Consider the following 13,067-nt stretch of genomic DNA (forward strand, 5'->3'; position numbering starts at 1 on the left):
CATTTGTATCTATTCAATATTTAACAAAACCAGTATTTTTTAAAAACCTTATTTAGATAATTTAGAAGAACTTTGTACTAAGATAAACAAGAAGATTACATCTTAGGTTGCAGAAGGCAACTAACAACGAAAATTGTAGTAAGACAAATAGCACCTTGAACACAAGTAAGTTGGAACACAGAAGGAAACAAGAATGCATTTATATGCTTCTAATGTATAACTAAGATGAGTAACAAAGGATGGTTTGTTAAAGGATAGACACCAACAGTAGATAAGGTTGTCAAGGAAATGGCATGGAATATGGACCAAAATGAGGTTCTGAAAAAAATCTGTCACATTTAACTTCAATCTGGAGTTTCTTCGCTTCCCAAACGTTGCCATCCCTTTTTAATTGCTGAAGCTAAAGATTAATCACATCTGTATATTCTACCAATGTCTTATGTTTAAGCCACATCATAAATGCATAAGCCAAAGAATCAGAATTACTTTCACTGTCTCCATCACCTTTATAAATTCAACCTAATTTGGTATACATTCATTTATTAATAGCTACATGAAATAATATTTTATAAAGACGTTACCAGAACAATCTAGAAACCTTATTAAGTTAGAACAGTCTAACTTTACATTTAAAATCTTGTTGTATAGCACCTAACAGCTTCTAAAAATATCAGATATAATTCAAGTTTGGCACCAAGTAAAGGAAGAAGACTGAGCAGCTTCTCATTTCAAGTCTTTTACTAGAAACTTACCTCTTCTACCTGCCCATCTTCAGCTCCATCTTTCTCTTTGTCTTCCTCTTCATCATCATCATAGTCCTCTTCCTCATCTTCTTCTTCTTCAGATGATGTATCCCCGGTTCCATCAACTTGTAACACTAGTGGAGCCTGCTGCTGAGCGGGCTGGGCCTGTGGTTGCTGCTGGCCAGCCGCAGTTATCTGTGCTTGTGCTGGTGTGGGGGCCGCCACCGTGGTAGGTATAACTTGGGTCTTATTTCCTGTAAATAAGATTTGTTGAGGCTGGATAATGACACCTGCCTGCGGTGAAATCCCTCCAGGAAGAGGGGCCAGTACCTAAGGCAAAAGAAAACCAAATATTAAGAAATAGTTAAAGGATCGAGTAGCTTAATTTCTTTATTTGATACACACAAATAGGTCCAAATGCTGAAAAAAATACCAAAAATGGCCGTATCTCATGGTTAAAATTACCAAAGCACAAAAGGAGTGTTTAACTAGTATACTGACCCAGTAAATTTCCACTTCACTGTTCAAATTTTTGAAGGAAAAAAGATTTTCTGAAGATAAATTGTTAAACTTCACTTGTCAAGCATTTGTTATGTATGTACCAGATTTCAGACCAAGAGTTATACAAGTTATTAGTTTATTTTCTTGACGTATGGAGAGGTTTAGGAACTTGCTAAGCTTGTCACCAAAAGCCAAAATTTTTACCTAGGCTTTCTACTTCTGCTCTTATTATGATGCTACACTGTCTCCCTACAAAAAACAGTGTGTTGAGCATCTGAGGTTCTAGATTCTAGTTGTGTCTAAGAGCACATGTATACATGTGGCAGAGGCAAGGTGTATAATCTCTTAGCTTTAGTCACTTCACTGTTCGACTAGGATCAATGGTTCTCAACCCTGGCTGCAAATTATAACCACCTGGTAGCTTCAAAATACTGACACCTCGGCTCCACTCCTAATATTCTGATTTAATTGGAGAGGAAATCTTTGCTCCCCAGATAATTCTAATTATGCGACTCCAGTTGAGAACCACCAGATCAGATGATTTCTGAAGTTTCTTCCAGCTTCTGCATTCTAGGATTCTAAGGCAAACCACAACTCAAAAAGAACATATTAATGAAAATACAACTATAGTTATTAATAAATAAAAAGCAGATAATGCCTAGTGATGAATAAAAAGCACTGAATGGCAATTAATTACCATTAGGTTCAAGGAGTGCAAAAATAATAAGACAGTGTTTCCCTTAAGAGGTTTACAGACTGGTAGTGCAACAGACAAAGCAGTAACATCTCAAAAACATAGAAGATGTAACAGAAGTATGATGTGATGTTATGACAACACAAGACAGTACTCAAGTCAGCTTGGGGAACAAGGCATTATCAGGGAAGCCTTCCTAGTAGGTAACACCTGAGTGTCTATTTGTGCTTTGGGAGAATAGACAGGCTTTTCTGTTTATTTGTTGCGGGGGCGAGGGGCTGGAGTGCTAGAAGGAAGGCAAAAAGTGGCACTCTAAATAAAAGAAAAACACCAAGTGAAACCCAGAAGTAAGATGACAAAATGTGAAAAACAGGTTGGATTAATGCTCCTTCTCTGATCTTTCCTCTATCTTCATACTATTATATTGACATTATGTGTTTATATGTCTGTATCTTTTTTAAAGTACCTAAATTCCTCAAGAAAATAACCATTTCACCTTTCTCCTCACAGTAATATGAGGCACACAAGTAGGTGATTTGTTTAACTTGATCTAAACAGCAGCTGAAGCAGATAACAACCGGAAGTATAGCAAAAACTAAACCTAAAGAGATGAAAAAAGATTGAAATCTTATAAACCATGCTGAGGAGTTTGAACTTTTTCCAATAGGCAATGGGAAGTCATTACACGATTTTAAGAACAATGACTACAAATATAAAGTGGCAGTCATGTTAGGAGGGCACAACACTGGAGGCAGGGAAACTGATTAAGAGGATAATGAGTACTTTAAATGTGAACTTATGAGAGCATGAACTAAGGAAATGACAAGAGTGTGAGAAAACAAGTTTCAAACATATTAAGAGACTGTAAATATGTAAAAACTGCAGTCTAAAAAGAGGAACTATAAAAGAATTGGTAGGACTTCATGATACTTTGGATAGTGAAGGTAAGGGAAAAGGAGGATCCCACACACCCCTTGCAGAGAATAATAAGCATCATGAAATTAGATATATCCCTGCCTGTTCACTCCTAAACTTCCAGTCCCTTGCAAAAATCCTGATATGTAGCCACACAGTAAATGCTTGTTGAATGAATGCTGAATAACTAGCTTAGGAGGCTAGATGGAGAACAGTGCCACTGATAGAAAAGCGTGATGGGGGGGATAATAAAGGAAGAGTAGGAATAACAACAATTTAGCTTTAAACATATTGAATGTAAATTAAACTGTGAGGTATACAGGAGGAATTTAGAATGACATGGTGTGCAGTGCTGGAGAATAGTCTAAGAATTTGTGCAGATAAAGTCCTAAGAATAGAGAAGGTAACCACTCAGAGAGTTCCTAGAGGAGAGGAAAAAAGAACACGATGGTGATCAGAACTTAAGATTCTTTTACCTGTTGTATAACAGGAGCCTGTACTCCACCAGGCTGCATTTGTGGTATAACCTGTTGTTGTAGAACCACTGACTGCTGAGGTTGAAAGATATACTGAGCACCATTGGCTGCTCTGACCACTTGAAGAAGCTGGCCTAAAGCAAAAAGTATGTATTTTAAGTTACTATTTTAGCAGTTGCCACATCAAAATAAATGAATTTAATTCATAGTGAATGTCAAACCACTAAAGGCCCTAGAAATTATCAAATAAGAAATCTAAGAATTTTACTAAGGACTCTCATCCATACACAGTAAACGTAATCCTTAACTTCTCTGACTTCCATCCATGTTCAAATACATTGCTTAAAATTTTTATTTTCTTTATCATCTTTATAAAGCTGTTTTCCAACAAAGTTTTAACAATAGATTACGAGAGTTGACTAAAAGCTTTAATTATTTTTGCTAACATATTAGGAATTATGAGAGAGCAATACATCAGGATTATATATTCTAGGTCCTATTCATTTTTAAAGCTTTACAGAAATGAAAGTATAATAGTTCATTAAAATCTTGAAGCAAAGTACCATAACATTTAGCTTCAAAATTGTTTAAAAACAATAAAAGTTTGCGGAACCAATTATCATTGCCACATACCGTGTTTCCCCGAAAATAAGACCTAGGAGGACCATCAGCTCTAATGCGTCTTTTGGAGCAAAAATTAATATAAGACCCAGTCTTATTTTAATATAATAGTATAAGACCAAGTATAATATAATACCCAGTCTTATATTAATTTTTGCTCCAAAAGACACATTAGAGGGGATGGTCCGGCTAGGTCTTATTTTCGGGAAAACACAGTAATATTAATTGTATGATTCGCTTATACACAGAACTGAATCCTTCCAATATGTTGTTTTAGATGACCCAGAATCTTGAATTAATTGAAAAGTGAACAACTATATCTTATTAAAACATGTAACAAGATAAGCCCCCGTTTGTTCTTCACAAATTTAGAAATTAACAAAATAACAAGAAATTATGTAATTAAGATTAGAGAATATTTAAAATCCATGTAAATAAATTCTTCAAATGTTAGTATGCCAAAAATCCCAGTAAATTTTGTCATTCTATATAGAGATACTATGTGAAATAGAATGCAATAAACTCGCTCTTAAAATACTACAAGGATTAGTGTTTAGTTTAATATCATGAACTACTTCAAATGACTCAAGTTTAACTTATTTGGCAGATTAACAGTGTTTAGCAAAAAACCAAGTAATAAGTAATTCTATGTAATCGTACTTCATTCAGTAACAGAATTCTCATTCATGCATCAAAAGCTCAAGTGCAATTCTTATCTTCTCTACTGCGTCTTCAGCAATGATTACAGTTTAATGTGGTATAGCTCTCAAATAATCTTATTTTAGTAACCTAAGCCAAAAGAAATATTAAGATTTTTTTGTCTTCCAATAAAGACAAAAGAAAGGCTAGATGGTATAGTTTTCTGAGTTATATATATAACGGTTCCATTATTTCTAATTACCTGAATTTGTAAATATCTGTTGAACAGGAGTCACCCCTGCAGGGAGTGCCAAGGTAGCAGCTGTAGCAGCAGCACTCTGCAAAAACAAAGAAAAAAATAAATAAAAACTACATATGTGCATAACAACACCTCAATTTATCTCTGGCGTATTTTACCAATATTTCAAGTTTATCGTTTAGTATATACTAAAATAAAAGTTCTAACAATCAGACTAAATCCAAATTATAAAATGCTACAATAAAACCACCTAGTGTAAATGCCCTGATTTTTTTAAGCAGTTAAGTAGAATAATATAACTGGGTTCCCCCATCCCTGGATAATGTGCTCTAAGGAAATCTCACCCATATTAATAATGCTGTACAATATATGAAATATCCATTACATTATTTCCTTTCCTTCTCTGTTTCCTTACTCCCAAATCTTTATTGTCAATTAATATACTTGAGGCAAAAGTGTATCTTCATTTTATAAATTTTAATATTTTTAACTTATACTAGAATCAACAGGTTCTCTATAGAAAACCTTGTATCATAAGACTGCACTTGGTGTACACCTGGCAATTCTTCTAAGATGCCATAAAATGACAATACTGGCATTATATCTAGATGAAACATATTAGTAATAGTTCCATTAATAAAAAATACCTTAAAAGCTTAAGAAAAGTCACAAATGTTAACTACTAAATTTTAAAATGGAGTTAGTATCTGTCATTTAAGTTACAAAAATATACATGGGATTATACTCTGAATTCTTTAAATCTAGGATAAATTCTTGATTTACTGCTTCTGGAGACTGCTCTTCTCCCCTTCCTCCAAAAGAATTACACCACATTCGTACTGTATTTTTATTCTTTGCTCAAACCATTTCTATGTGTCTCATTATAATTATGTATAGGTAGTTTTTCCCCCTCCCCCTTCATATAATTCAATCTAACCTATACTTTTAGAAACACCTCTATCTGAATAAGCTTCAAGAAATAAATGTAACTGTGCTTAGGAGATGCTGATGCAGGAGAACTCAACAAAATTTGGGAAACTAAACTAGGTTAATGATACAATTACTATCTAGTGTAGACTCTAGGTATAGTTTTCCAAGAAAATATGCTTGCTGTTGCCACTTGACAGGCCTAAGTAATTTTGACATCTTAAGTCTGAAATTCCCACTACATCCCCAGAATTGGGCAACAGCCCTCCAGGCACTCTTTATGAAATACAGGTTCTGTATTTCATTTGGATACCCAACCACCCAACTACCCAATTTCAAACAAATCCAGTCTGTATAGGCAAATGAGAGGTAATCTATGTTTAAGGAACATAACAACCACTTACTATTGAGAAACATCACTTAGAAATATTAAATGCCTATCATTCCTAAGATTACTGTATCTTCCTTTACAGGCAAACTGACAAAGTAGTTTGCACATGACAGAATAACTACCTGCATACCTCTGCACATTCAAGTAGCTATTAATAAATATTTGTTGAGTGATGTACCATACACAATCCATGTTTTATAATTCACTGAAAATTTCTTCTTGTATTTTACAAAATAGCCCTTACATAAATAACGCATCAGAGCAATCATTTCATGAAAAGAACTTGCAAAACTGGTTTGCTACAAGGTTCTGTTTTCTAAGTTCCCAGAAATAGCCTTCAACCTATTATCACTGTCCCACATCCTTATAAAATTACATAATTTGTACTTATGTTCATTTCCAAAGCATACAGAGTTATTAAAAAATCAAAACTGTTTTTAACAGGTATCATTAAATCAGGAATAACACAAACAAAAACTGAAAAAACTTTTTTGTAAAAAGCCTATACTGATTATGTTTCAGAACTTGTGAAAATACATGAAAACATCAAATAAAATGCTGAAATACACACGAATGCTAATACATTTATTGATTGATGCTTCTGATGTATGATTTGTTAAATAAGCATACATTTTAGAATCAAGGAGATAAAACAAATCAGTAAGAAATGGGCCACTGATTTTTTGCCCCCGTGTCTCCCTTTTTCTTTTTAAATTTTTGTATTGGGGAATATTGGGAAACTGTGTGTTTCTCCAGAACCCATCAGCTGCAAGTCGTTGTCCTTCAATCTAGTTGTGGAGGGCTCAGCTCACTGGCCCATGTGGAAATAGAACCAGCAACCCTGTTGTTCAGAGCTCACACTCTAACCAACTGAGCCATTCAGCCGCCTTGCCCCAGTCTCTTTAAACACAATTTTAATTCAAAATTATCTCCCACAACACTTAAAATTCTTTGAAATTAAATGGGCCTACTACAAGTGATTTTACCAAACTTTCTGTTTTAAAAATGACATAAATGATTTGCTAGGAAAACAGTCTCAATAGTACCAACTGCAATATGGATCTTACAGTGAGACTTTCATTTTTAAGGGTGAATGTTAAACAGAAATCTGCGGCCTTAGACACAAAATGGAATTTTTTGAGTAATAAAAATTCTTGTGAGAAACACTAGGCATGGAATTTTGTGATTTTTATGCAAAAGAACTGATTCCAGCAACTTGTACTAAAAGTACAAATAGAGATCCTTGATTTTTTTTGTGAATTTAAAAACTGCAATTTCTACTATCATGTAAAATTTGCAATTCTGCCAAGTTATACATTACTAAGGCTGGTGTACATATAAAGTCATTTGTTTAGTAGGTGAGGCCTACTTCCTATCTGGCTTATAAATCACAAATGAGCTTTGAGGTTCACTACTTATCATCACTCAACTAATAGAAGTGATTTTTTTGGAATATTTCTTTTTCATTTAAAAAAATAAAAAACTGGATCTAAAAAAAAAAATCTCAGTTACTAGAATTAGGCTAAGAGCTCTTTTTAAAAATAATGATTCTTACCGTTAAGTAAAAGACTTGGCTGTTTTAAGAATGAAATGTCGGAGCTAGCACACCACTAACAGTCTACTATATATTTTAAACAGAGAACATAGAAAAGCCTCTTATGAGAAAGTGGTAGAACACTTTTAGAAAGTGTTTTATTTTTTAAAAATTTATGCATACAGGTAAAAATTTTCTAAGGATCTGAAGGGTCTTTCAATTTTACTATTACACTGTACTACATTCGATGGGAATTATATGCCCTAAGTGAAATTTGAAGACTTGACGAACTATGAACTTCAATGGACATCCCTTAGAAATTTCAAGTCTAATGTACAATAAACGCATCTTGTTAAAAGTGCATTTTAAAGTAGCAATTAATATATTGTAATAAAACTTATTAGGCTATGCTATGATTAAATCAGCAAAAGAAATTTTTTAATGTCTGATCTTAGAAGTTATCTTGAACTATTTAAAAATTTTTTTAAAGTTTATAATTCTTAGCATTCCTGACCTCTTGTAATTAATGAATCCCCTGAAACAGAAATATATTTGGCATACTATGTTTGGTAGGTCCCCTAAACTTATTTTCTGGAAATAGCAACGGATGAAATAGCTCTCACAAAGCTTCTTTGTTTTTGGTATTTTCAACAGAAAATTACATAATTTTATGAATCTCAATGTCTACGTATCAAGTTAAGCTTCAGATTTGCTGCTAAATCCAGTATTTAGGAAACCAAATAAAACAGTTGTTTTGGTCAAGCCCTGGATAAGCTTTGTTAATATACAACATACCTAGGCATAATCATAATATGGGTTAGAATAAGTAGAGACACACAAAATGCTATGTTCTGAATCTTACCATGTTTGATGCATTCATATGTTGTATCAGCTTAGAATCAGGAACAATAACTTGTGGTGCTGCAGCTATTAAAAACACAAGCACACATGCAAATAAGGAACCATGAGGCTATTTCATAATCATAAGAATGCTGGACAATGCTGAAAACTTTTTTCATGCTTTCCACATTTTCTGCATTCAACCATTTGATATCTCAGAATGTTATAAATATCTATGGTAAATAACAGCTGTAATACCACCCACCTTACATTGGAAAACATCAATTACAAAAAGGATTTGAGTAATAATACCTAAGGACTCAAGGAAGTCTGAGAACACAAAGTAGTGAGATACCTATCACCTAAACATATATACATCTCTGTGTATTCTTAAACTAGAAATTTTCAAACATGATTTAACCCTGTCTTGCTAACTCAGCATTAACGGTTTTATTGACATATATTGCTAATGGAATGAGATATTAACCCATTAAGAGTGAGCTCAAAAAGTTAAAACTAGTTTTTTTTAAATCTATATAGCCCTTTTCTCTCAAATTGACATTTGCCAAAATCTTGCTACTTTCACTAACTTTAAAAAAATACAAATCAAAAATAAAGGCGACCTTACTTAAGTGTAAAAGGACTACATGTTTGATTCCGCAAATTTCAGAGAATAAACAGATAATCCCATTATCCTAACATTCTCTGAGTGAAGAAAATCAAATTTTAATTTATGATGACCTAAAATCCTAGTGCCAGGCCTGAAGGCAATAGGAGGAACAGTCATCAAAACAGATTAAAAGGATAAAATTATTTGATGCAAGGTATAGAATAAAAGCAAATATTAAGTCTTATTTGATACAAATAGTAAAATAACCCAAACAGACATTTCTACTGTGTATTACCATCAATTTCAAGTTTACATATACCCTCAAACAAGGCAAATGGGTAAATAAAGTTACATTAAAATAAACTTTTCATTTATCTTCATTTTCCTCTCCAATAACAAGACGTACAAAACACAAGTACCCAGAAAGTTTTATAAGTGAATACAGTAATGTGCCCTTATTTGCAAAAGATACATTCCCGGACCCCCAGTGGATGCCTAAAACCATGGAGAGTACAGAACCCTACACATATATACTATGTTTCTTCCTGTACATACGTACCTATATAAAGTTTAATTTATAAGTTAGGTATAGTAAAAGATTAGCAACAATAGAATTACAACAATATACTGTAATAAAAGCTTTGTGAATGTAGTCTCTTAGCAAACAAACATGAATTTCTTTCTCCTTTTTCACAACTTCATGGACAGAGGATCTGTTCTTAGCACAAATCTTAGCAACCTCAGCATACAATTTTTTTTTCTTTCCTTATTAAGTGCAGAACTTTCACCTTTTCACTTAAAGAAAGCATTTTACAGCTTCTCTTTGGCATAGCCAACATCACTACTCTTGCCCTTTGGGGCCATTAGTAAGTAAAATAAGGGTTACCTGAACACGAGCACTGTGATCCCACAACAGTCAATCTGTTAACTGAGAGGGTTACTAAGTGACTAATGGGCAGGCAGCATACACAGAATGGATCACTGGACAAAGGGATGATTCACGTCCAGGCTGGAAGGAGTGGGACAGCTCAAGATTTCATCATGCTATTGAGATTGCCACGAAATTTAAAACTTGTGAACTGTTTACTTCTGGAATTTTCCATTTAATATTTTCAAACCACAGTTGACCACAGGTAACTGAAACTGCGGCAAGCAAGACCACTTATAAGGGAGGACTAGCAGATGTTTGTCAAGACAAAATACTTACTATATGGAATAAATCAAACTTCTTAGCCTTTATAGGGCCCAGATATTACTCAGTTGTGAAATGTTTTAAGAGCTACTTCACAAAGCCTTTATAAGGCTTCAATGAAACAAAATCAATAAAATGACTTGCATAGTACAAAGTAGAAAGGACATAGCACTTGTTTTTTAAACACTTTTTTAAGCACTTTAAACACTTGTTTTTTCTTACCTTTAAACCAAGTAATATAAATGAACATGTTATACATTCACTCTTCACTTAAAAGAAATCTAATTCAACTTAGATTTACACAAATTACTAGGGAACTGAAATTTCAGATTGCCAAAGTATAGTTACAAAAATCCTCCAGTGTTTAAAATATATTTATAAAAACTAAATTCAAATATGTCTTTAAAGGAACAAAAAATTTCATAAAGGAAGTAGCTAATGGTTTTACCACATAAAACAACGAAACCCTTAGTAAATAAACCTTTAGAGATCTTATTTGAGGAAATCCACCATTATGTAGCTTTCTTAAAAGAAAGTATCAATACACTTATCTGAATATCATCTTAGACTTTCAATTAGTAAATTTCCTGTTTATCATTACTATACAAATAGGATCCACATTTTATACAAGTTTATATATAAATACACACATACATATGCCAGTACCCTCCCCTCAATGGATAGGAGAAACCCAAAGTATTTCTCTTCTTTGAAAATGACGGATTTCATTGCCCAGCTGTAAGCAGGAACACACATCCAGTCTCACCTTGCTGTGATGCGGGAATCAGGACCTGCTGGGCCTGTGCTTGCTGAGGTACTGACTGCTGCGGCTGGGCTTGCTGATGGTGGTGGTGGTGATGCTGCTGCTGCTGGGTTTGATGCTGTTGTTGAACTTGCAATAACAGCTGCTGCTCTTCTGAATGAAATCCATCTACTGCCCTAGACTGCATCAGTTTATTCTCCCATAACTAAGGTAAAGAACATTAAAAATTTCTAAGTGAAAGTCAGGGAATATAACTCTAAACATATGGACAAAACATATTTATTAGTCTGTTTATAAAATCCTTCCACTTTCGAAACTGATACAACCACAAAAATCAACCAATCTCTAATTCATACCCAAGTATATGCAATAATAAAAATTAATTTTTAAAGCATCAAAGTTCATTTTTGCTGTGAGTACTGACGAATCTGTTTCTTTTCTATTTATCTTCAACAAACTTTCCATGGTAATTCCTTAGTTACCAGGCAGTTTCATATAAGCCAAATTTTAGTAATCAAAGATAATTCTTTTTAATATCAAACCTATTATTAACTATTTTTATGAAAATCTCTCCTTAATACAATGTTTTCTAACTTTTAAATAACACATACAAAACACAAATTCATCTTTTGTTTTATTTGACCAATGAGAAACATTACAGAGGCAATCCTCAAGTCAGAAAAACCCAACTTTCCATCCCTCCAATCCTACGTAAGGAAAAAGAAACAAAAATGCCTAATGCTTTTAGAGGTATTCCCAACAGTCCACACTTCTTGAAATTCCTGTCCCTCTTCCATTATGACAGGATTGACCATCTTTTTCTGCTTATCCACTTTTATTTTCTCATCTCACCCTAAGACAGTTTCTGGTACATGGGGGAAAAAAAAAAGAAGTGGGTAAAAGGAAGGAAAATAAAATATTCATAACTATTCATCCTTTTCCCTACCACATTTCTTCTCATCCAGGTAGTGTTCAACCTAGAGAGCCTTGATCCTTATAAGAAATTGCCCAAGAAAGTCACAAACAGTTCTTAAATATATAAAGGAAACTTAATTCAGTCATTTTGTACACAAGGACCTACACCTACTCTTTTGTCCCCTAGACAAATATTGGAATATTGCCTAAATCACCTGAGGCGTCTATCACATCCTTCAAGAAGCTCCCACTGCCATACTTACAGGTATTTGCATAATCTTCTGACACTTCCAAGGAGATTGTAGAAATCTAGAAACTCTAGATTTGTATTTACGTGCCAGTAAGTTTCAGCACATCTCTTAACAACTTAATGAAAAATAATGAAAAAGTAAACTAAAAGTGACTCAATTTCCCAGAGCAACCACTACCCTAGCAGACTCAGTATTTCGCCTTGCCTGAAGACTACTCTTACAGAGACAATAACAATATCTATCTCATGGGCTGCTGTGAGGACTAAATAAGATACCTATGTAAAACATTTATCAGTCTAGCATAAAATCAGTGATCAATAAATGTCAGTTCTTATAATTATGATGGTAGTGATATTAATTGTGTAATATAGCATCACACCAGATCAGGAACCCAGTTAGTGCTGGTTTGGCCACTAATCAGCTTTGTGGACAAATCATTTATCTTTCTTGGTCATTTTTCTCACATAAAAAGGGAACAAGTTGAATTAAATTATACTTCTAAACTCACTTCCAGCTAGTAACTCTAAGTCTTTGCAAATCCCAAACTAAAACAGCTAGGATTCTTCCTAGGGTAACAAAGCACTACTTCTTGAGAGCCCAAGTTGTGCCACGTTCATCTATGTAAAATGGGTAGGGTACCTAGCATAGCACAGTACCAAATAGGAACCTATGCACTCAATAAAACACATTCTGACTAATATATTAGGTTGGTACAAAAGTAACTGTGGTTTAAAAAGTTAAAATATCTGCAAAAACTGCAATTACTTTTTTTTAATATAAATTCTATTGGGGAATA

The 13,067-nt window shown here is 33.7% G+C and overlaps 1 protein-coding gene and 1 non-coding gene across 3 annotated transcripts in view; both read right to left on the reverse strand.

Annotated features, from left to right (window-relative positions):
* GTF2A1 (general transcription factor IIA subunit 1) overlaps window positions 1-13,067 on the reverse strand; it is a 47,440-nt gene that overhangs the window by 21,633 nt on the left and 12,740 nt on the right. For both annotated transcript variants that reach the window (XM_074327090.2, XM_074327089.2), the window contains exons 3-7: window positions 11,109-11,310; window positions 8,563-8,627; window positions 4,852-4,927; window positions 3,330-3,463; window positions 753-1,073 (exon numbers count right to left, since the gene is read on the reverse strand). In XM_074327090.2, the coding sequence (XP_074183191.1) occupies window positions 753-1,073; window positions 3,330-3,463; window positions 4,852-4,927; window positions 8,563-8,627; window positions 11,109-11,310 (798 nt within the window). The remainder of the gene's footprint in view (window positions 1-752; window positions 1,074-3,329; window positions 3,464-4,851; window positions 4,928-8,562; window positions 8,628-11,108; window positions 11,311-13,067) is intronic.
* Window positions 9,186-9,329, reverse strand: LOC141570928 (small nucleolar RNA SNORA79). Its single transcript, XR_012495370.1, has one exon. It is a non-coding gene; the product is annotated as a small nucleolar RNA SNORA79 (small nucleolar RNA).

This window comes from Rhinolophus sinicus, chromosome 3 (assembly GCF_057876585.1).
Source record: "Rhinolophus sinicus isolate RSI-liver-muscle chromosome 3, RSI-T2T, whole genome shotgun sequence".
Classification (NCBI taxonomy): domain Eukaryota; kingdom Metazoa; phylum Chordata; class Mammalia; order Chiroptera; family Rhinolophidae; genus Rhinolophus; species Rhinolophus sinicus.